Raw genomic sequence first — 22,786 nt, 5'->3', positions numbered from 1 at the left:
CCTGTGACATCTTTGGTAAATTAGCTTCCTCTACGTATTCCTTAATTTTTATTTTCCTGGTTTCTTTCTGCTCCTGAGTTTCTCCCTTTCTGATGGAATACAGTGCGCTATAAAACGTTTGACAGGCTTCTGCAATTTCAGAAGTCCTATATTTTCTCTGACCTACCTGTTTTTTTTTTTTTTCAATATAGTTTATATTATTTTTTTTTCCTTAGATATTCTAGCAAGATATTTCCCTGGTTTATTCCCCATGTATATCTTTCTTTTGCTACATTCTTGAATATGTTTCTGGTTTCACGTTCCATCATGTCTCTAAGTTGGGCCCTTTTTATCACTATTTTCCGATTATATTTCACTTTCTCCTTGGTTTTTATGTTTTTGTTCAAGGTCTTGTAACTCCCTTATTATATTTTTTTCTATTTGCTTCTCTTGCCTTTTTTTCCCCTGCCCCTATGGAGATTAACTCTATCTTTTTTTTTTTTACGTTGCATACTTCTATATCATCGATCAGTTCTTCGTTTAAATTCCACATCCCTTTTCTTTGTTCTATCTCGTTAAACCGTATTCTAACTATTACCGGGGCGTGGTCAGAGATTGATATAATACCTATTGAAGTTTTATTTACATGCTCCAATACACCGGGATCTACCATTATATAATTCAATCTCGAGTACGTGTCGTGCACAGATGAATAATATGTATAGTCCCTTTTATTAGGATGTGCAATTCTCCACGGGTCTATTAATTGATGGTTGAAAATTTTTTTTTTTTTTCAATAATCGCAGTTGCTTGGAGTCTCGCGTCTGTGCACCAGACCTCCTGTCAAGATGATGTTCCAATGAAAAATTGAAATCACCTGCTAGAATTACGTAACCTTGTTTAAAGTCCATTAATCCGTTTAGAATCCCCCTAAGATATTTTTGGGGGTGTCTATTGGGACAATATATGTTTGCTAGCGTGTATATTTTTTCCCTTGTAGGACCCCTCTTAAAAACAGGTAGTGACCCTCTGGGTCAACTTTCCTTTCTTCAACCTTGAAACTAATGTTTTTCCCTATCCCTATGGCGACCCCCCCTTGGATCTTTTCTGTGGGGAGTCTCCATAGTACCAGGTTGGGACTGCCCGAGAATAGAGTCTGACTCTGGAATCTACTGTTATATGTGTCTCTTGTAGAAAGACTATTTCTGCAGAATACCTTTCAATTTCTTTTAAGACCATATGTCTTTTTTCTGGGGAACAGAGGCCTCTTACATTTATATGTAATAACATTTACGTTGAAATTTTTATTTTTTATTTTTTTTGTCAGGATTTTGGCCTATTTTTTTTTTTCCAGACAGATAACCAAACCTAATATCCTACACTTTCCCATCCACCCCTCCCACTTCCCCCCCCCCTCCCATGATGGAACCTTGACCCTATGGTCTTGATATGGAGCATCATGCACCCCCTTTGGCGCTCTTTTGCTACTATCTATAAGGGGTAGAACTATTCGCCACGGTCTCCTATCCCCTATTTTAGGGAATTGGCCCCCGGGCGTTTCCGGGATCCCCAGTCTCGTATGTCTTTCTTTATAGATTTTACTAATCCCCTTTATACTCCCTCCCCTCCCCTGCTCCCTCCCACCCCCGCGTCCCCTGATTTATATATATATATATAATATATATATATATATATATATATATATATATATATATATATATATATATATATATATATATATATATATATATATATATATATATATATATATATATATATATATATATATATATATTTTTCGTTAACTGTTGGGTATTGGAATGTCTAATTTTTGACAGAATTCCGGTATCTCTTCAATAAATTGTAGCCTTGCCGTAACTCCGTTTTTTCTGCCAATCAAGCATGCTGGGAACCCCCAATTGTACTGTATTCCTTGCTCCTGCAATCCCCTTAGTAGTGGTCTTAAATTTTTTCGTCTTCTAAGCGTCTCTTTTGAGACAAATCCTCATATATTTGAATGTTGTGCTCTTCGAATTTTATTGGAGACTTTCCTCTCAGGTTTCTCCAAAGCTGATTTTTCTCTTCCCAACTTTCAAATCTTATAATGATATCTCTAGGACTCTCCTGTTGTATTTCTCTTGGTCTTCTTATCCTATGCGCTCGCTCTATTCTTAGTGGAGAAGTTATTTCTCTATCCAGTAGTGGGTTACAAATTTTCCTTATTATTTCTGGGAGGTTTTCTGACAGATGAGTCTGGGACTCTGCGTATTCTGATATTTTTCCTTCTGTCTCTGTTTTCTTGATCTTTTAATTTGTACGCTTGTTCCTGTTCTCTTTTTTTTTTTTTTTTTTTTTTTTTTCATAGCTTTAATTTATTCTTCAAGTTTCCTAATAGTATTTTTATTATAATCTGTTTTTTTTTTTTTTTTCTGTTCCTTCCAGTCTTTCCAACATATGCCCCATATTTCTCCATTTGTGATTGAAGTGATTTCTCGAACGCAGCAAACAAACCTTGTATTTTAATTTTAGTGGGAAGTAGTGACCTGTCTTGTTGTTCATCTTCCAGTCACTGTTCAGATTCCGTTTCCATCTCCTAGTCAATCCTGGTCTCGGACAATGTATCCTGTTCTGCTGGCTTTTTAGGAGCCATTTTTGTCTTGTCTTTTTTCTTCTCCTTCTCGGTCTGGGTGTTTTTAACACCTTGTTGTTTTTCCGCTGCCTGTTTATCTCAATCACTCCCATGGGTTACAAATTTGCTCATCGGGCCCGGGCTTTGACTTAATCGGGGGGGTTGATGAAGCCCCCCCTCTCGCTCCTCTGGCCCTTGTACTAAGTTTTGACCCAACTGGCTTATTCGCTTTAAATCTGCTTTGATTGCTTAATGATTTAGACCCTCCTCCCCAAAACCTTACCGTATCCCCGGTATAAGCTACTATGATACCGCTTTTCTTATGAATGGGGGGGGGGGGGCGGCGGAGAGGGAGAAGAAAAGGCAAGGAGCGGCCAAAGGCGCCCCGCTGAAAAGACCGCCCAGGCCAATAGAGGCCAGTAATGACAACCAACTATTTTTTAATTTCTGTGCAGTCCTCAATGTCAAAAACCCCTGTTTTGAACCCATTTCCTTAATGTTATTAATGTTCCTTCCATTTTTAATGTTATCTTGTTTAGTAGCCTTTCTTTTTGCCATCATTTTGGCTAGATGGGTCCCTGAGTTAACAACATTACAGGTGGTCCCCGGTTTACGAACACAATAGGGACTTTAGGTTTGTTCTTAAATGTAATTTGTGTCCAAGTCAGAACCGTGCATTTTTAAGAGTAACTTCAGCCTTTGCAGGCATGTGGGATGTTCTGGGCTCTTCTGGTCATGCAGTACTGCAGTGTGGGATGTGTCCGGCGCTGCAAGATCGCTTCTCAGAGGTTTCCAGGACTAGTGTGGAGCACAAGCGGCCGGCTTTGAGGTCCGTTTGTAACTCGGGTGTTCGTAACTTGGGGACTGCCTGTATCCTCTTAGTAACAAAGCGATCTTATCTTTGTGTAAAATGAAATTTGGCTTCCAAGGACCTCCTTTTTGCTCAAAGTGGTCTCTGCTTTTCACTTTAAGGTTGTGGTGTAACCTTTGTTGTATCCAGCTCTAGTTTACCCAAAAGGGATCTCTCTCCGTTGTAGAGATGTGGTTAGAACTGTCAGGTTTGTGGTGTGTCTCTTAATGGGTTATAAAAAGAAAATGTAATTTGATATGCAACGTAAAATCCTTTTGGCCTTGATCACACAAAATACTGATGCTGAACAAAGACGTCTATAGCGGTAATACAGATTGTTCAGTGCATTTATTGTGCATTAAAGGTGCATTGAAAACGTGCCCCAGTTAGATGGAGAATAAAAAAAAAAAAATTGTAGTTGTAAACATGGACGAACGTGCCGCAAACGCGTGCCAACGCATTTATTGTGCGACGCCGTAGACTTTAATGGTCGGAGTTGAGGCTTTGAGTCCTTCCAAACTTGACATGTACCTTAATTGAAGCACAGCAATGTGAGACAATGCTTCATGTTTTGGTACTGTGAACGGCTCTTTGTGTTGTCCATATTAGATGCAGACTGCTTAACAAGGCATTTAAGGAGCCTTAAAAACGCATCTCAAATGCCTGCTTTTAATACCAGTGTGAACAAGGCCTATCTGCATTAAGGGACAGATTTCACTTCTCATATGCTCTTTCTCCACAGACTGCATGTTTACAATTCAGGTGGGAGGGGTTTGCTTCTAAGGTGCTGGTCTTCAGTTGCTATGTGTCTGGTTCACATGGCTGTGTACCTCAGTGGACTCCAAGGAAAGGATTTTCCAATGAGTACAAAAAAAGATTAAAGCTGTTGTATATCTGCAAAAAAAAATACCAAACCCCTCCCCAATATCCCCCCAAAAAACCTGTAAGGCAAAGGCATAATGAGCTAGTATGTACTGCATACTAGCTCATTATGAAATGCTTGCCTTAGAACAAAGTGTTGGTCACCGCCGAGCTGACATTTTCCCCTCTGCATTTCATCCGGGTTCGTGGTTCTGGCCTGTGAGCGGCCATGTCACTCCTGTACATGCGTGTGGGTGTCCAATGACCGGCAAGGAGCTCCAATTTTCCGGCAGCCTCTGACGTCAGCAGCTGCATGCAAGGTGAATATCTCCTAAACCATACAGGTTTAGGAGATATTCATTTTACCTACAGGTAAGAATTATTATAGGCTTACCTGTAGGTAAAAATGTGCTAAAGGGGTATACAACCACTTTAAGGGGTCTCTTAATTGTCCATACTGTGCTCCTGAGAGGGGTATATTTTTATTTATAAAATAATCAGATGGGTACGGGACAATGGACAATGATTTTGTATATTTATTTTTAACAGAATCATTGGTTTTTTACACAACTGTTGTAAAGTAGTAACATTTTCAAGTACTCTTTTTTTTTAAAGCAGCTTCCCTTAGATATTTCTGTGTCTCTTTCGTTGTTAGGATCATTCAGCAGCTGGTGAATGGGATTATTGCACCCACAGCAATGCCCAACTTGGGACTTGGGCCATGGTGAGTCTGGTAGTTGTCCTGTATGTGTGCCTTGCATGTCTAATATGGCCTTTTCATAATCGGAATTGATGAGAAGACCATTGTAAATTAGTTGTTTCTGAATTAAATTGTTAATGTCTTGATTTTTACTTTCAGTATTTGCATATCATTAGATTAGTATAATATCTGCACAATTCCTAAACTAGCATACATTATTATTAGGCCAAATCTGGGTTTCCATGATGATATAAGACACATATTAATGCAGCTTTGTATTCATTATTACGTCTTTAAACCACTTAAGACCCGGACCATTATGCAGCTAAAGGACCTTGCCCCTTTTTGCGATTTGGCACAGCGTCGCTTTATAACTGACGATTGCACGGTCGTGCGACGTGGCTCCCAAACAAAATTGGCGTCCTTTTTTCCCCAGAAATAGAGCTTTCTTTTGGTGGTATTTGATCACCCCTGCGGTTTTTATTTTTTGCGCTATTAACAAAAATAGAGCAACATTTTTGAAAAAAATGCAATATTATTTACTTTTTGCTATAATAAATATCCCCCAAAAACATATAAAAAAAAGATTTTTTTCCTCAGTTTAGGCCGATACATATTCTTCTACCTATTTTTGGTAAAAAAATTGCAATAAGGGTTTAACGATTGGTTTGCGCAAAATTTATAGCGTTTACAAAATAGGGGATAGTTTTATGGCATTTTTATTCTTGATCAGCGATTTTTTTATTTTTAATGACTGCGACATTATGGCGGACACATTGGACAATTTTGACACATTTTTGGGACCATTGTCATTTTCACGACAAAAAGTGCTATAAAAATGCATTGATTACTGTGAAAATGACAATTGCCGTTTAGGAGTTAACCACTAGGGGGCACTGTAGGGGTTATGTGTGACCTCATATGCGTTTCTACCTGTAGGGGGGCGGGGCTGGACTTGTGACGTCATTGATCGTCTTTCCCTATATCGGGGAACAGACGATCAGTGCCACTGTGAGGAATGGGGAAGGTGTGTTTACGGCTGGGCACTTAAAGGGGACGTGCCTGTGCCCAGCAGTGCCATTCTGTCGACGTATATGTGCAGGAGGCGGTCCTTAGGTGGTTAAATGCATTTTAAAGTGGGAGTAAACTCCTTTGGTTGACTTTTACCTACAGGTAAGCCTATAACGAGGCTTACATATAGGTAAAGTAAATATCTCCTACATAGTTTAGCAGATATTTACTTTTAGAAGCAGCTGGTGCCCTCACCGGCCCATGCATTCTGAAGCAACGGCATTCCCGTCCTATAAACAGGGACTCCTGTGTGGCTTCGCCATTCATACTGCAGAAGCCTGCAAACCTGGAAGGAAGACCAGGTGAATATGGAAGCACCTACAGCAGTAACAGCGCACCGCTAGAGGTCTTTGTTTTCAGGCAAGTCTGTGATAACGGAACAATGGAAGTACCCAAAATTTACTTGCTAACAGCCATGGAGTACCTAGCATATGTCACCTGAGGCCAGTCATATTTTTAACCTCATCACATACAAAACTATTATATGAAGCAAAAAAGCAGCATGCACCACAGTGCATTATGGGTGTATATGAAACTGGCACATGATTTTCTACACACAGCATTCCTTAACTGCTTGCCGACTACATCGGCAGCATTTCACGGACAGGCAGAAGGACGTGTATATATCCCCACGGGGATACCTGCGATCGTCTCGCGGTAAGGAAGAACGGGGAGATGCTGATGTAAACAAGCATCTCCACGCTCTGCCTAGTGACAATGATCACCGCTTCCTGTAATCGGAAGTGGTGATCACTGTTTTGTGGCATGTAGCCTATCCCCCCTACAGTAAGAATCACTTACTAGGGCACACTTAACCCCTAAAGGCGCACACCTAGTGGTTAACCCCTTCACTGCCAGTGTCATTTTCACAGTAATTGGTGCATTTTTATAGCACTGATCTCTGTAAAAATGACAATGGTCCCAAAAATGTGTCAAGTGTCCGGTGTGTCTGCCATAATGTCAGTCACAATAATCGGCGCAATTACTAGTAAAATATATATATAATTATATTAAAACTATCCCATAACTTTTGTGCAAACAGATCAATGCATATTGCAATTTTATTTTTTTACCAAAAATATGTAGAATACGTATCGGCCTAAACTGAGGGAAAAAAATAGTTTTTTTTTATATATTTTTTAGGGGATATTTATTATAGTAAAAAATATTGCATTTTTTTTTCAAAATTGTCGCTCTATTTTTGTTTATAGCGCAAAAAAAAAAAAACGCAGAGGTGATCAAATACCACCAAAAGAAAGCTCCATTTGTGGGGGAAAAAAGGACGTCAATTTTGTTTGGGAGCCACGTTGCACGACCGTGCAATTGTCTGTTAAAGTGACGGATTGCCGAATAACAAAAAATGGCCTAGTCATTTAGCAACAAAATGGTCCGGGACTTTAGTGGTTAAAGGAGAAAGGTGGGGTGATGTATCAAAACTTATGCAGGCAGAATCTGGAGCAGCTGTGTATGGCAGTCAGTCAGCTTCTATCTGCAGCTTGTTCATTAAGGGCCCTTGCACACAGGCGATCTGATCAGGTCCACCTGTCAGTTTTTTTAGGACCCAGACACATCACAATTTGTGCTTTTTTTTTATTATTATTATTTTTTTTTTTTTCTTTCAACTTTATTGAAATGTCAAAATACATTTCAATAATTTTTATACACCACTGCTCCGTTGCGGTGCATAGAAACAGTATGCATTTTGCACCACACTGCTCAGCACGCAGGGGCGCTGTTGCAGTGTGAACAGGACACATAGAAAACAATTTTTTTCTATTGCCCTTGCAAAGACCTGTGTTTTGCTAGTGCAGAAATCAGACCCCCTTTTACATCAGTGTCTTGCTCCCCCCCCCCCTTCATATCACAGACCTCCTTTTTAAATCGGTGTCCTCAGGCCCCCCCTTATGTCTCACCCCCCCCCCCCCATTACAGACTGACCTGACCCATCAGACACAGACTCCCCCCCCCATCAGACTGACCTGACCCATCAGACCACCCCATCACAAACTGGTCCTGACCCATCAGACCCCCCATCACAGACTGATCCCCCAAATCACAGACCCCCCTATCATAGACTGACCCCCCCACCCCATCACAAACTGGTCCTGACCCATCAGATTCACAATCACACGCTATCACAGACTCGCCCCCCCCCCCCCCCCCCCATCACAGACTGACCTGACCCATCACAGCACAAACTGGTCCTGACCCATCAGACTTCCTATCACAGACTGACCCCCCCCCAAATCAGACTGACCCCCACCATTGCAGATTGTCACCCTCCATTACAGACTGAACCCCCCCCCCAATCACAGAACCCCTCATTGCAGACGGACCCCCCATCACAGACACCTTCATTGCAGACTGATCCCCATCACGTGCCCCACCATTGCAGACTGTTCCCACAATCACAGACCCCCCCCATCAGACTGTCCCCCCCCCCCCCCAATCATAGACCCCCCATTGCAGACTGACACCCCCCCCACAGACCACCCATTGCAGACTGACACCCCCCCCCCCCCCATCACAGGCTGACCCCCCAAATCACAGTCCTCTCTCGATATCAAACAGAACCCTACCTTAATTGCACAGGACATGAAGCATGGACGCTCTGTACAATGGGTGGGACTTTTCCCATTAAAAGTGAGTGATTTATTGCTGGGACCGCCCCGCTGCCTAGCAACCAATCACCCACTTTTTAACTTAAAAAGTCCCGCCCATGGTCCAGAGCGGTCGCGTTTCATGTTTGTGTGATTAAGGCAGTGCAGTGATGTTGGAGAAGGCAAGGACCTGCCACGCCGTGTATATAGTGGCATCGGCCGCGGCAGGCGGGTGAGCGAGCGAGATAACGACAAGGAGAGGACACACAGGAAACTACTTAGCAAGGCTGCCGTCCAGGTAGAATGGCCACTGGGGCCCGGAACCGGACCGCTGTCCGCCATTTAGTGACGCCTGCTATAAACCATCGATTTGTCTGATCAGGTCCACTAAACAAAATGGAGAAGGACTGTGCATCCTCTTCCGTTTGGACGAACCGTATTGGAGGCAACTGTATGTGCAGAGCAGAGTTGGGTCTGTCCGTATCAGCTTTGCAGAAACTGCGTGGACACAGACCTGTCATCCACCCATTCTGCTCTGATCAGCAGACAGATCCCCTGCTGATCGAAACAGAAGGCACTTAAAGCGGTTGTATACCCAAAACTATTATTTTTTTACACCCAAAAGGCATAATGAGCTAGTATGCACCGCATAGTAGCTCATTATGAAATGCTTACCTTGGAACGAGGTGTGTAGAACTTGCCTGGTCCACCCTGAGCGAGATGTCATCTTGCCTTGGCGTGTCTTCCAGGTATCGCCGCTCCAGCGATGTGATTGGCTGGAGCAGCGATGTCGTCACTCCTGCGCATGCGCGCGGGAGACTTCATTCTGTCAAGGTCTGGCGGCTGCCGGGCCTCTAGCCGAGGATCCCCGCTGTGCATGCGCCGCTGCAGTCAGCGGCGCATTGCGAGGGGAATTTCTCCTAAACGTACAGGTTTAGGAGATATTCTTTATACCTACAGGTAAACCTTATTATAGGCTCACCTGTAGGTAAAAGTGGTAGTAAAGACTTCACTACCACTTTAAAGCGGGGGTTCACCCAAAAATATATTTTTAACATTACATTCAGCAGAGTTGTCCTAATGACAATCGGCTGTTTATTTTTTTGTTTTTTTTTCCTTGCATACCTTATTTTCACCGCCGCTTCCAGCGGTTCCTATCTGACAGGCTTCCGGCCGTCGCATACTACGCGTCACGAGTTGCCGGAAGAAGCCGAACGACGGTGCGGCTCTATACGGCGCTGCGCACCGACGTTCGGCTTCTTCCGGCAACTCGTGACACGTAGTATGCGACGGTCAGAAGCCTGTCAATCAGATAGGAACGCCCAGTCCCGCAGAAGACATACCCGGAAGCGGCGGTGAAAATAAGGTATGTACGAAAAAACAGCCGATTGTCATTAGGACAACTCTGCTGAATGTAATGTTAAAAATTAATTTTTTGGATGAACCTCCAGTTTAAGCTTTGAAATTACAAAATTGAAGTTAATTGGTTTCGTACACAGTTTTGTTCTGGCAGATTCAAATTTGATGAATTCCATCACGTAACCCCCATATTCCTTACAGTACAGTTCTCCCCTAACATCCCTAAATCTCCTCTCCAAGCATACCTCCCTAAACTTAATCGCAATTAGAGAAGACCAAATACAGTGAGTTTTCAGTGAGTAAAGTCCTCGCCTTTTTTTTTTTGTGGTGCAGTGCAGCACCATGCAACACAAAAAAGAATGATAGGCGGCCACATCACCCCCCCCCCCCTCCGGAGAGTCCACACCGAGTTTAAACCACAACCCCCTTTAGTACATCACTGCGTAACAGCCTCTTGCAGTCCCTGTACCGCAGAGTTGATACTGGGGCAGTAAAAAGTGCAAGGAGCCAATGTGTTCTGCAGTGCAAGAGACCTTCTGGAGAAGAAAGCTGACTGACAGAAACTAGCGCTCTCTGCTGCTCTCCCTCTATTGTCCAGTCAGGATGGGGAGGAGGAGACCTGTAAGTATCTCCTTACAGAAGCAAATCCCTACTCTCTGCCAAGGACGATGTCCCTTTATTGAATCTGTTGCAGTGGTGTTGTATACATGCACACCAGCTATGACACCAAAAAAAGAGCTAATATTGCTGGCAACTGTGATTGTTATCACTAGAGGCATGACTTGTGTGTAGAAAACAATACATACATGCTAGTAGGCAGGATGTAAAAAAAAATTGCAGACAACCACGTGGGTAAAGATTGTTAAATCCCTTTAAACATTGAGAGAAATTGCCCTGTTGTGGGACAGAGCTGTGTAATTCTCTAAAGGATATGAATTGAAAATGCACATCGTTTGCAGGTGAAACTGCTCCCTTCTATTTACTTCATCAGTGTATTATGCCATTTAAAATGTTTGTAGGTTTTTGTAAGAAAACACAGCTGTCAGCTGTAGGTTGTTTGAGCTGAAATGTATATGGCCAAGTTTTACTTCATATGCCACATTGTCCAAAATGTAATAGGGGGGGATGGTGGAAGAAGCGTCTTTTCCCGAGGCGTCTTTCAGGACAGCACCTTGAGATATCATGATCCTCCCACTCCATCAGGAAACACCTTCTTTCATCCTTTTAAAAAGGAGGCCCCTCCTTGCACTCCTCAGTTTTTGTGTTTCCTCCTCCGGAGGGAGCATCTTCTTGGGAAGGGTCTGATATCTCAGGTGCTGCCTGAAAAAAACGGACCTTTCCTCTTACCTTTTTTTCAGGGACTGTCCGCTCTCCCGTACCACCCGAGCGGCGGTGATGGTAGTCGGGCTCCTCTCTCTCCCGGTGCTCAGAGGAGCCAGCCTTCGGCGATCGTAAGGTGCCTCGTTTTTTGCGGGGCGTCGCCATTTTGGCGTAGCCTGGTCGCCGGAGAGGCGCGTCATTTCCGGCGCGCCAGGAGGAGGGGTAGGGCGGACGCTGGAGCCTACTTCCGCTTCCTGGTCCGGCGCAGCGGCGCTATTGGAGTCCGGGAAGCGCCGTGGATGCCACAGAGAACGCCGATTCCTGCGATGGAGACTGCAGATGCATCAGCGGTGGAGACAGGCACGGGCACCAGCAGGACCTCGGCGGGAAGCAGCAACGTAAGTCTGTTTTTCCCCAGGGGTGAGGGTTCTCTCCTTTTTGGGATTTCTCTCTCGGTCTCTTCACTTTTTTCCCTCCAGTGGCATGGGGGCCTGTCAGGGCACGGGTGGACACCTTTTGTTCCTAAGTGCACCTAGGTGAGGGGGGGTCATGTTTGTTTATTGAGACCGGGTCTCATGCTGGATCCCCCTATATTTTTTTCTTCTCTCCCTGTTCCTTTTTTTAGGTCAAACCTGAAAAAAAGAGATGTCCTTCTTGTAAGGAGAAAATGGGGGAAAGTTGGAAGAAACCATGGTGTAAGGCATGTATAGCAGCCTTAGTACAGAAGGAGTCGGCCTCAGTCAGAGAGGAATTGATGGCTTCTGTCAAAGATGAGCTTTTGGCCACCTTTCAGACTATGAGAGAGTCATTAGCTCCTGTCACCATTTCTCAGCCCTCCACATCAGTCTTCTCAGGAGACAGGGTGGGCCCCTAGGCCCTCTGATAACGAGGGGTCCAGGGAAAGTCAGCCTCAGGCCCCCTCTAGTGAGGACTCAGAAAATGAGGAAGAAATAGAGTCTCCCTCAAAATTTAAACTGTCCCTGGAGGATGTGGATGGCCTCCTCAGGGCTATTTATGCCACTTTAGGTCTCAGTGAGGAAAAGAGGGACTTAAGTCTGCACGATCGCATGTATGCCGGTCTCTGCGAGCCCAAGGGGCGTACATTTCCAGTTCACCCGGTCATCTCCGAAACAATCTTGCGGGAATGGCAGGATCCAGAAAAGAAACCATTTTTTTCAAAATCCCACAAAAGGAGGTTTCCCTTTGGAGAAGATCCATCAGTCGTGTGGAACAAAAGTCCTAAACTCGACGCAGCTTTTTCCCAGGTGTCTAGGTCCACAGATTTATCCTTTGAGGATATGGGGATCCTGAAGGACCCGATGGATAAGCGAATGGATCTTCTCCTTAAAAAAGCCTGGCAGTCTATTATGGTTAACCTCAAGCCTGCCATGGCTACCACCTGTGTGGCACGCAACTTAGAGTTCTGGTTAGACAAACTCAAAGCTCATATTGAGGCAGACTCCCCAAAACAGGACATTTTGGACTCTTTTTCTACAATTTCTGCAGCCGTAGCCTATATGGCAGATGCCTCGGCCGAGGCGATAAAAATGTCCGCTAGATCCGCTGCTTTAGCCAACTCAGCCAGAAGGGCTTTATGGCTCAAGACCTGGCCTGGTGACACAGCCTCCAAAAGCAAGCTGTGTGGAATCTCGTTCTCTGGGGATCTTCTCTTCGGCCCTGAACTGGATAGTATCCTGGACAGGACGGCCGACAAGAAAAAGGCCTTCCCGGTCAAAAATAAGAACCCCCCTCCCAAGCGTTTTTTTTCGGACCTTTAAGCAGCAGGATAAGGGGAAAAGACCACAAGGTAAAAGGAACTGGGCAGCGCAGAAGGGTAAAGGAAAGGGAGTCCTTTTCCATCCTCCTGCGCCGGCCAATAAGCCGCAATGACTCGACCCTGAGGGTAGGCGGGAGGTTACAGGGGTTCCTTCCGCAGTGGTCAGCTGTATCAAACAACCAGTACATACTGACCACTCTAGCTCAGGGTTACGCTATAGAATTCTCAGAAACCCCGCCAAAGAGATTTCTGGTCACCCAGGCCCCAAGGGATCCAGTGAAGTACATCGCACTAAAGTCCTCGTTGTTGAAACTTCAACAGCAGGGGGTATTGGTCAGGGTTCCCCTAGTAGAACAGGGCAGAGGGTTCTATTCCCATGTATTCCTAGTAAGGAAACCTACGGGGAAGTTCAGGCTGATATTAAATTTAAAGCCCTTAAACAAATGTGTCCTGTACAGGAGATTCAAAATGGATTCAATATTCTCAATCCGCAATCTACTGACACCAGATTGCTACATGGCGTCGATAGACCTGAGGGATGCGTACCTTCATGTACCTATCTCCCCTCAGTCCCAGACGTTTCTCAGACTGGCGGTAGAGATGGGGGGTCAAGTTCAGCACGTCCAGTACAGGGCCCTCCCCTTCGGGCTGTCATCATCACCTCGGATCTTTACGAAGGTGCTGGCCGAAGCCTTAGCCCCGCTACGGCTACAAGGTATAGCAGTCATCCCTTACTTGGACGACCTCCTCTTCTTTGCCCCCTCAGAGGAAAAATTGTTGAGGGATCTTTCTCTGGCACGAACCCATTTGGAATCCCTAGGATGGATTTTAAACCTTCAAAAATCCGCCCTGGTTCCTTCTCAAAAGATTCGTTTTCTGGGATACCAGGTGGATTCGCGGAACCAAAGAATTTTTCTCCCCCCAGAAAAAGCATCCAAGGTCTTGGACACTGTTCGGTTGCTTCAGTCCCATCAGTCTTTGACGGTCAGGCAGGTAATGGCATCCCTAGGAATTTTGACCTCCACCATGCCGGCGGTCCAATGGGCGAGGTTACATTTCAGGCCCCTGCAGGCTTTTCTTTTAAAGACATGGGATCGGAAAACCAGTTCTCTGGACACCCGGGTAAAAATTCCGGCCCGGGTAGTAAGATCCCTTTACTGGTGGAAAAACCAGCGAGTGCTTGCAGAGGGTCTGGAGTGGTCCTTCCCCGTGGGACTAAGGCTCACCACGGATGCCAGCGCCTGGGGATGGGGAGCGCACCTAGAAGAGAAATTTTCACAGGGGAGGTGGTCAAGGGAGGAAGCCCTGCGTTCCTCAAATTGGAGGGAACTAAAGACGGTGGCCCTGGCACTAGTGGAGTTTGCTCCACGTCTCAGAGGCCATCATGTTCAGGTCCTATCAGACAACGCTACAACAGTAGCATACTTGAACAGGCAGGGGGGTACAAGAAGCCCTTCGCTTCTGTCCCTGGCCACAGAGATTCTCTCCTGGGTAGAGAGCAATTTACTCTCCTTGTCAGCCCTACACCTAAAGGGGTCCCTCAATACGGTGGCGGATTTCTTAAGCAGACACCAGATTCGGGAGTCAGAGTGGTCCCTGAATGCGGAGGTCTTCTCAGAGATCACCAGCAGGTGGGGTCTCCCAGAGGTAGACTTATTTGCCTCGAGGGAGAACTCCCAGGTAGGAAAATACTTTTCACTGAGTCGGGGGGATGGGTCCCTAGGGGTAGACGCTCTGTCGCATCCCTGGGATTTTCGCCTCTGTTTTGCCTTTCCCCCGTTTCAGCTAATTCCCCTAGTTCTGAGGAAAGTTCAGAGAGAAAGTGTGCCAGTCATTCTCATCGCCCCATTCTGGCCCAAGAGGGCATGGTTTGCAACGCTTCTAGCCTTGTCAACCAGGCCTTACTGGCACCTGCCCCTCAGGCAGGACCTCCTAGTTCAGGGTCCAATTTCCCACCCAGATGTGGCACGGCTGTCCTTGACCGCGTGGCTTCTGAAAGGGAAATCCTGAGTGGAAAGGGGTTCTCCGACCGCTTGGTTTCCACCTTACTCAACAGCAGGAAGAAAGTAACCCGAGCCATTTACACCAAGGTTTGGAAAGTTTTTTTCCTCTTGGTGTAGTTCTTCGAGTCAGGACCCTAGGGAACTAAAATCTATCCTGGAATTTTTACAGGAGGGGGCTGATAAGGGCTTAGCTGTTAGCACCCTTAAGGTACAGGTATCCGCACTTTCAGTTTTTTTGGAAAGATCCGTAGCCATAGAACCATTGGTGGTGAGATTTTTTAGATCTCTTTTGAGGTCTAGACCACCAAGGTTAAAGGGTTTCCCGAAGTGGGAACTCTCAGTGGTCTTGAGATCTTTGGCAAGCAAGCCTTTTGAACCCTTAGGGGAAGCTTCAGTTAGGAACCTTACCTTTAAAACGTTATTTTTAATCGCTATTACCTCAGCACGTAGGATCAGCGAGTTGCAGGCCCTGTCAGTGAAGGAGCCTTATTTATGTATATTTTCAGATAGGGTAGTGCTTAAAACTGACCCTAAGTTTTTGCCCAAAGTGGCTTCTAACAGTAATCGTGTACAGGACATTGTACTTCCCACTTTTTGTTCTAACCCTTCGGGTGAAAAAGAATTTATTTTTTCATATGTTGGATGTCAAACGGGTCTTGTTGTATTATTTAGAAATAACAAACCCGTTTAGACGCTCGGATTCTTTATTTGTCCTTTTTGGGGGTAACAAAAGGGGTCAGCAGGCATCTAGGGGAACACTAGCTAGATGGCTGAAGCTGGCTATCAGGGAGGCTTATTTACAGTCAGGCCTGACTCCGCCAGAAGGTATCCGTGCCCATTCGACCAGAGCTCTCGCAACTTCCTGGGCAGAAAGAGCTGGTGCCACGCCGGAGCAAATCTGCAGGGCAGCGACGTGGTCAAGTTTTCACACGTTCGTGCGACACTATAGGTTGGACCTCGCCTCAGCTAGTGATCAGGCTTTTGGCAGGAAGGTCCTACAAGCTGTCGTCCCGCCCTAAGGTAGTAAGTCTCTGTGGTCCTCTCAAGGTGCTGTCCTGAAAGACGCCTCGGGAAAATACAAGTTAGGCTTACCGGTAACTTGTTTTCCAGAAGTCTTTCAGGACAGCAACGACCCGCCCTATTTGTTTGTGATGTACTATGCTGTGACTAACATATATGCTTGTGTGTTCCAGCCGGGGCCGGAGGTTTTCTCTATAACAACTGAGGAGTGCAAGGAGGGGCCTCCTTTTTAAAAGGATGAAAGAAGGTGTTTCCTGATGGAGTGGGAGGATCATGATATCTCAAGGTGCTGTCCTGAAAGACTTCTGGAAAACAAGTTACCGGTAAGCCTAACTTGTATTTTTTTATTTATTTACCTTAACGCAGACAGTGCATAATACATTAAGGTACAAAAAAATGCCTTTTAGAACCACTTTAAATCACTTGCATCAACATTGCTTTTTTTAATTGCATGTTGTTTTTTTCCTAACATAGGGGGGTCCTTCATTCCAATCCAATGGATTATGCTTGGGGAGCTAATGGCCTTGATACCATCATCACGCAGGTATTTCTTAATTCTTTGTAGTGAAGTTATGTGGAAAGTTGGTGATTATTTTTGCAAAGGTGTCCCATTTCCTTTTTTTTCCGTTAGTTACTTAACCAGTTTGAGAACACGGGTCCTCCACCTGCAGATAATGAGAAGATCCAAGCCCTTCCAACAATTCAGATAACAGAGGAGCATGTGGGTGAGTATCTGAAATGGTTTTATCTGTAGTATCTGAAAGTTTAGGACCATTTGCTGTGAAATACAGATATTCATGGGCATTTAATTGTGCAGACATGAACTACTACTGGAGGATACAAAATAGATTGCTTTAAAGATGAGCGAAGTCATTGCATAGATCAGATACGTTTAAGTAAATGGTGATTCTCCTGAAAGCCTGACCGTTGTTCTAATCCATCAATAATTAAGTAAAGCAGGTAAAAAAATGTCGAAATAATGTGTGTTTTAATCAATCAAAACAATTGACCCTAACACACAACCTTTGGCATGCTGACATGGTAGATTTCCAAGAGGATGCATGGCAAGTTGTTACTTACCCACACATCACTTTGGTTATATAATCTAGAGATTAGATGAATTCACCTGAAATAGTTACACCATCTATTCTGTTTAAAATGGATAAACCTTCATCTCCCACCTGTCAAAAGTTCTATGTCAATATAGGCTTTTTCTTTCATATGCTATGGGCATGACACAAAATGAGAACCTTTTGGTTTTGACTGAGGCAACTGAGTTTATAGCCACTATACTGAACCTAATATCTACAGTCCCTCCACATGTCTCCTGGGATATATAGATGGTCTTGACATGCCTACACACTCTAAAACTTCTTAGGCCCCTTTTACACGGGCGGACCATTGAGGTCCGCCTGTCAGTTTTTTTTAGGCGGACATGAACGGACGCTCCGTGCAGGTCTATGGAGTTGCGGATATCAGCGTGACATGTCCGCTGAAATCCGACCCGCTCCGATCCGACGGATGGAGACCCTATTTTCCATCCGTCGATCAGATGAAGGCGTTCCATCTTCATCCGATTCCCCATAGGGGTGAGCGGCACTCTGACAGGACAGTCCCTGCACAGTGTGCAGAGACGGTCCTGTCATCTGCCTTCTCAGTGGGGATCAACGGAGTGATCCCAGCGGAGCCTGTATAAGGACACATCCGTGTGAAAGAGCCATTATCCTTTTTATTTAATTTTATTCAAAGAAATGGGAGGGTCTGCAGATTTCCACCTCAGGGCAATACAATATCTTTGGGACTTGGGGAGCTAGGGGTTGCCCAAAAAAAGTATGATCGCACCAAACCATCCCTCTGGAAAGTCATGCTACAAGAACATAAGATTATGTTTTTATGTATTGGTTTAATATCGCTTGTGTTGATGTGGGTAATCAGGATGGACACTTGAGTAAGTGTGAATGACTTTATTACTGTTTCTTTACATGGTTGTAAACCAAGCAAGATCAAGGGAAAAGAACACATGTATAAACAATATTCTATTTGACATGCAATGAACACAATTGTTGGCAGCATTCATTCAAAGTTTTCTTTACCTGTTTACAACTTTTGATGCAATACCATGCACGATTACAAATGTATCTTGGACCCCACTCCCCCAACTTTAAAATGTAAAAACAGCCACAAAAAATTGTAATGTTTTCAAGAATATTTGTTGCACGAAAATGGCACGCAAAAAATGTGCACAAAAATGGCGCCGTAGGTTGCCAAATTAACCTGGAAGTGATGCTGTGATGTTAATTCCTGGGTTTCTACATCGGAGACACAATCAAAGGCAAATCAATCAATATGTGATATCCTGTATAAATTATTTATTTAAAACAAATACACTCAGCTTTCTCCCACTTTCTCTGGGCTGGGAAAAAGTCGCGCCTCCAAAGGACGGTGCTCTCCCTGCCGAAGCTTCAGGGCGGACTGGCGCTGCCGGAGGTCCGGATCTATTACCAGGCAATACATCTCGGGAGACTACTAGACTGGTGCCGCCATGGTGGCACCAAGCTCTGGACACAAATAGAACAGGGAGAGGTACCACTACATAGAGCCCCCTGGTGCCTCGCGGCACTGCCCTCGAAGATTACGCGACACCCAGTGGTGGGTAACACGATCAGGGTATGTGCACGACTATTCTCACAGTACTCGCTATCGGACCAGATCTCACCCCTCAGACCAATCATTGGACACCCTAATTTTAAACCTGGCTTATGGGACAAGATATTTCTTGACATGCGACGATCAGGGCTTTTTCAGGCATCCCACTTTAGTGTCGCGGGACGGTGGAGGTCAGTGACAGAGCTAGCAGACCCCACAGGGATATATAGACTGGACTTCATGAGAGCGAATCAACTAGGCCACTTCCTCTGAAGCCTCCCCCCTCCCCGGGGATCGCAGACCCCCCTTACGACTCTGGAGGATCTTTGCGAGGAAACTGGGGTGCTCCCCCATGTACTATCACTGATGTACTCCATACTGATCACTCCCCACGGGGAATACCAGATTTATTTAAACAAAATGAAGTGTAGCACTCTTTAAAACTAAAAAAAAATACATGATACCGAAGGAGAGCCTTCAGTGGTTTTAGGACATACAAACACAAGCATAAAGTGAAAACAGTATCAGTAAGTAGAGTGATATGTAATGTATTGTATTGTAAGTCTCTCTATAAAATTTCACCACATGGATAAGTGCAATACTATGAAAATCTTCCAACATGCTCTTCATGTCACCTCCACACCACCACATTGATCACAAGTTAAAGGCTTACTATGAAGCTATGGCACCCTGAGTGATTGTAATAAAAAGCTCTGCAGCTCCTTTCCTCCACTCCACATAAGCTAATATTGAGTCCAGTACACAGCTTAGCAATATAAAAAAAAATAATAATAATTAAAAGGCCATATACCCAATAGAGTAAATCCCAAAAATATTTTATTGAAAATCTAATGACTAGAACTCTAAAAACTGAGCTGTATGGAAAAATCTCAGTACTGAAGACACTGACACACTTCCAGTTTTATGCAATTTTGTGTTGCTCCACTATACACATTTCATCCCAACTGATGTCATAGGGGGCATCCATTTGAACCTTCATTCAAATATTGATTCTTCATATTTATTGTACATCAACTTTTGGCCATTCAACATTGGATCTAGAGGTGTGTGTGTGTATGTGTGTATGTATGTATATGTATGTATATATATATATGTATATATATATATATATATATATATATATATATATATATATATATATATATATATATATATATCTTTATACACAGTCAGAAATTATTGTAAGTATGCCAAGTGGTTGTGTTCAACGTCTACTTTCACACCAGATGTTACAGTAAATCTTTAAGGGGAGCATTGATTTTTCCAGCAGCTGAGTGGGTCACGATAAAGATTACAGTATTTTTTCTGAGTTTCAGATTTTTTAAAAGTACAGCTTCTAGCTTGTCCTGCTTTGTAAGATTTGAGTGGAAGGAATGCCTTGGCCTTGCCCAGGTGAACATGAGACTCAGACATTTGTGAACATATAGGGGGACAACCCTTGGATCCTTCTGGATCCACTCTGTTGCGAGGTCTGATTTTATACACATACACACACACACACACACACACACACACACACACACACACACACACACACACACACTGCAGTCACTGGCATAGATGCTGAGGGTCCTGAGAGGTGGGGGGAGTTTTTGATTTGGTCATTCCTACCCTGCTGAAGGCAACCAAGGTAGGTTTACCACAGGACTTGGAAGTCCTATTTTGCCAGGTGTGAGGCTTTGTCATCCTGGTAAGTATGCTGTCTGCCGAATCCCCGTATTTCTCCCATCCAGAGTTTATCTGGGACTGGTCTTGGCTTTAATCAAGGCTTACATTTCAGCCTTTGTGGTCCTCTTTCACAGACCAATTCCTTCTATTTTCTTTAAACGCCTTTTGTGCAATGCACATATTTTCTTTATCGTACATCACGGGACACAGAGCGGCATTCATTACTATATGGGTTATATGGAGTACCTTCAGGTGTAGACACTGGCAATCTCAAACAGGAAATGCCCCTCCCTATATAACCCCCTCCCATAGGAGGAGTACCTCAGTTTTTACGCCAGTGTCTTAGGTGTTAGTCATGGTTTAGCTTGCCTCCGCATCCTTGGGATTAGGTGAGCTACCGGTTCTGTCCAAAAAAGCCTCAGCGCTAAAGTGGTCAGTAACCGGACCCCAAACCCTTGGGGTATAGCCCATAATGCTTTTCTTTTTAGAGAGCTGGACCCTGGGCCCAGAACTTGGAAACCTTTGGGTACCTAAAGTTTTCTGTTGCCAGGGTGCTATATGGGCCCAGGACAGTGGATCCTTCATAGGAACCCAGGGCCTGAAGGTCTAGACATCCCCACGGAGATGGGGGAAGATTGGGCCTCTTGCTTGGCAAAGTCCTGCGGCATGGAGCAGGTAAGTGAGGGGAAAACTTGCGGAACTTGGTTCTTAGCAGGTTTTTTTCTGGGGGGTCACAGGGGACATGCCTAAAGTTATGCACTGCATCTGGCAAACTAGTCACATATCATAAAGATAGGATGGCTCTCTATGTATTATTCCCCATAAGATGTGACCTCCCTTGTAGTGTTGGAAAAGCATTGAGTGGGGCCTGTGTTATATAAAAATATATGTGTGTGTCAGAGAGCTTTGCTTACCTGCAGGCCTCCAGGCGATGCTCCATTCAGTCTTCCTCCTCAGAGCCTGCAAGCAGGCAAAACGCTGACCTCCTCATGGTTCCAGGCTGCAGGCTGCAGTTTGCTGGAACAGAGAGGTCCCTTCCTCCCAAAATCCCCCCCCCCCCTCCCCCTGTCGGGAGGGGCATTTCCTGTTTGAGATTGCTGGGGGGGAAAGGCGGGTCAGTGGCTTAAAGGAAGGGGCGGCCCTTCCTTGTTTGTTCCATTCAATACTTTGGAACTGAGGAGAAAGACCAGAGCGGCAGCACGGGGCGCCGAGGACACACAGTGGCCAGAAAGGATATTGCAGTCTTCAGAGGACTGTTTTTTCAAGCCTAGAAATAGGCTGTTTCTTTTCCATCTCATAGTTTTTCTTTGCAATACTACTCAGGGGGACAGAATGTTTTTTCTTTCCTGGATTTGAAACAAAAACGAAAAAAAAAAAAAAAAAAAGTCATCTAGGGGAGAGGAAGCATTTTTTTATCCCCCAAACAGGTGTTTGGACAATTAACTTTTATAGTTCCAAATACCAATAGGTAGCAGGTGTACCTCGGTATTGTACCATGGTATGCCGCTGTTTTCCCTACAGGGAGCCTTGGGGCCATCGGGATCTGGGGCTGGAGCTGACGCGGGTCAGTCCAACCCTAAGATGGTCACGGAGGAGGTATTACTCACCTCTTTAAAAGAGATGCAGAAAAGCATGGGAAAAATGATAGCCGCAGCTATGCGGGGCAGTAAGCGGAATAGATCTCCGTCGCCCGAGCGCGGACCCTCAGAAGAGGAGGTCCTTTCCTCAGGGGAATTGGACGACCTCTTGGACAAGGACCAAGTAGGTTCAGGGATCGAAGACCCGGATACAGAGGAGTCTGGGGCAGTCTCCCTGAGGGAGAGCTGGTGGATTCAAGGATTGTCGGACTTGGTCCATAGGGCATTCAACTTGCCAGTACCAGATCTCCAGGTATCGACGGTTTCAGCTTTGGGCTCACTGAGGGCGCCTCAAAGCAATGCTGTGTTTCCGATCCATCCTCTATTAGAGGGAATTTTGTTCCAAGATTGGAACAAGCCAGATAAGATCTTCTTACCACCTAAAAGGTTCTCTGTCCTATATCCTATGGAAGAAAAATTTTCCAAGAGATGGGCTACTCCTGCAGTGGACGCAGCCATCTCATGTGTTAACAGATCGTTAACATGCCCTGTAGAAAACATACAGGTGTTCAAGGATCCAGTTGATAAGCGCTTGGAAGCACTACTTAAGAACTCCTTCACTACTGCAGGGGCAGTAGTACAGCCAGCTGTGGCTGCGATTGGGGTCGCTCAAGCATTATCGGATCAATTTAAGCAGATGCTTAA

General features: G+C 44.8%; 1 protein-coding gene across 1 annotated transcript in view; it reads left to right on the top strand.

Moving 5' to 3' along the window:
- Window positions 1–22,786, top strand: part of RNF126 (ring finger protein 126) — an 82,376-nt gene that overhangs the window by 26,234 nt on the left and 33,356 nt on the right. The window contains exons 5-7 of the mRNA XM_040322084.1: window positions 4,975–5,043; window positions 16,644–16,713; window positions 16,801–16,894. Coding sequence (XP_040178018.1) covers window positions 4,975–5,043; window positions 16,644–16,713; window positions 16,801–16,894 — 233 coding nt within the window. The remainder of the gene's footprint in view (window positions 1–4,974; window positions 5,044–16,643; window positions 16,714–16,800; window positions 16,895–22,786) is intronic.

Source organism: Rana temporaria, chromosome 1 (genome assembly GCF_905171775.1).
Source record: "Rana temporaria chromosome 1, aRanTem1.1, whole genome shotgun sequence".
Lineage (NCBI taxonomy): Eukaryota > Metazoa > Chordata > Amphibia > Anura > Ranidae > Rana > Rana temporaria.
The sequence above is the reverse complement of the archived record's forward strand: the minus strand, read 5'-3'. Positions and strand labels throughout refer to the sequence as shown.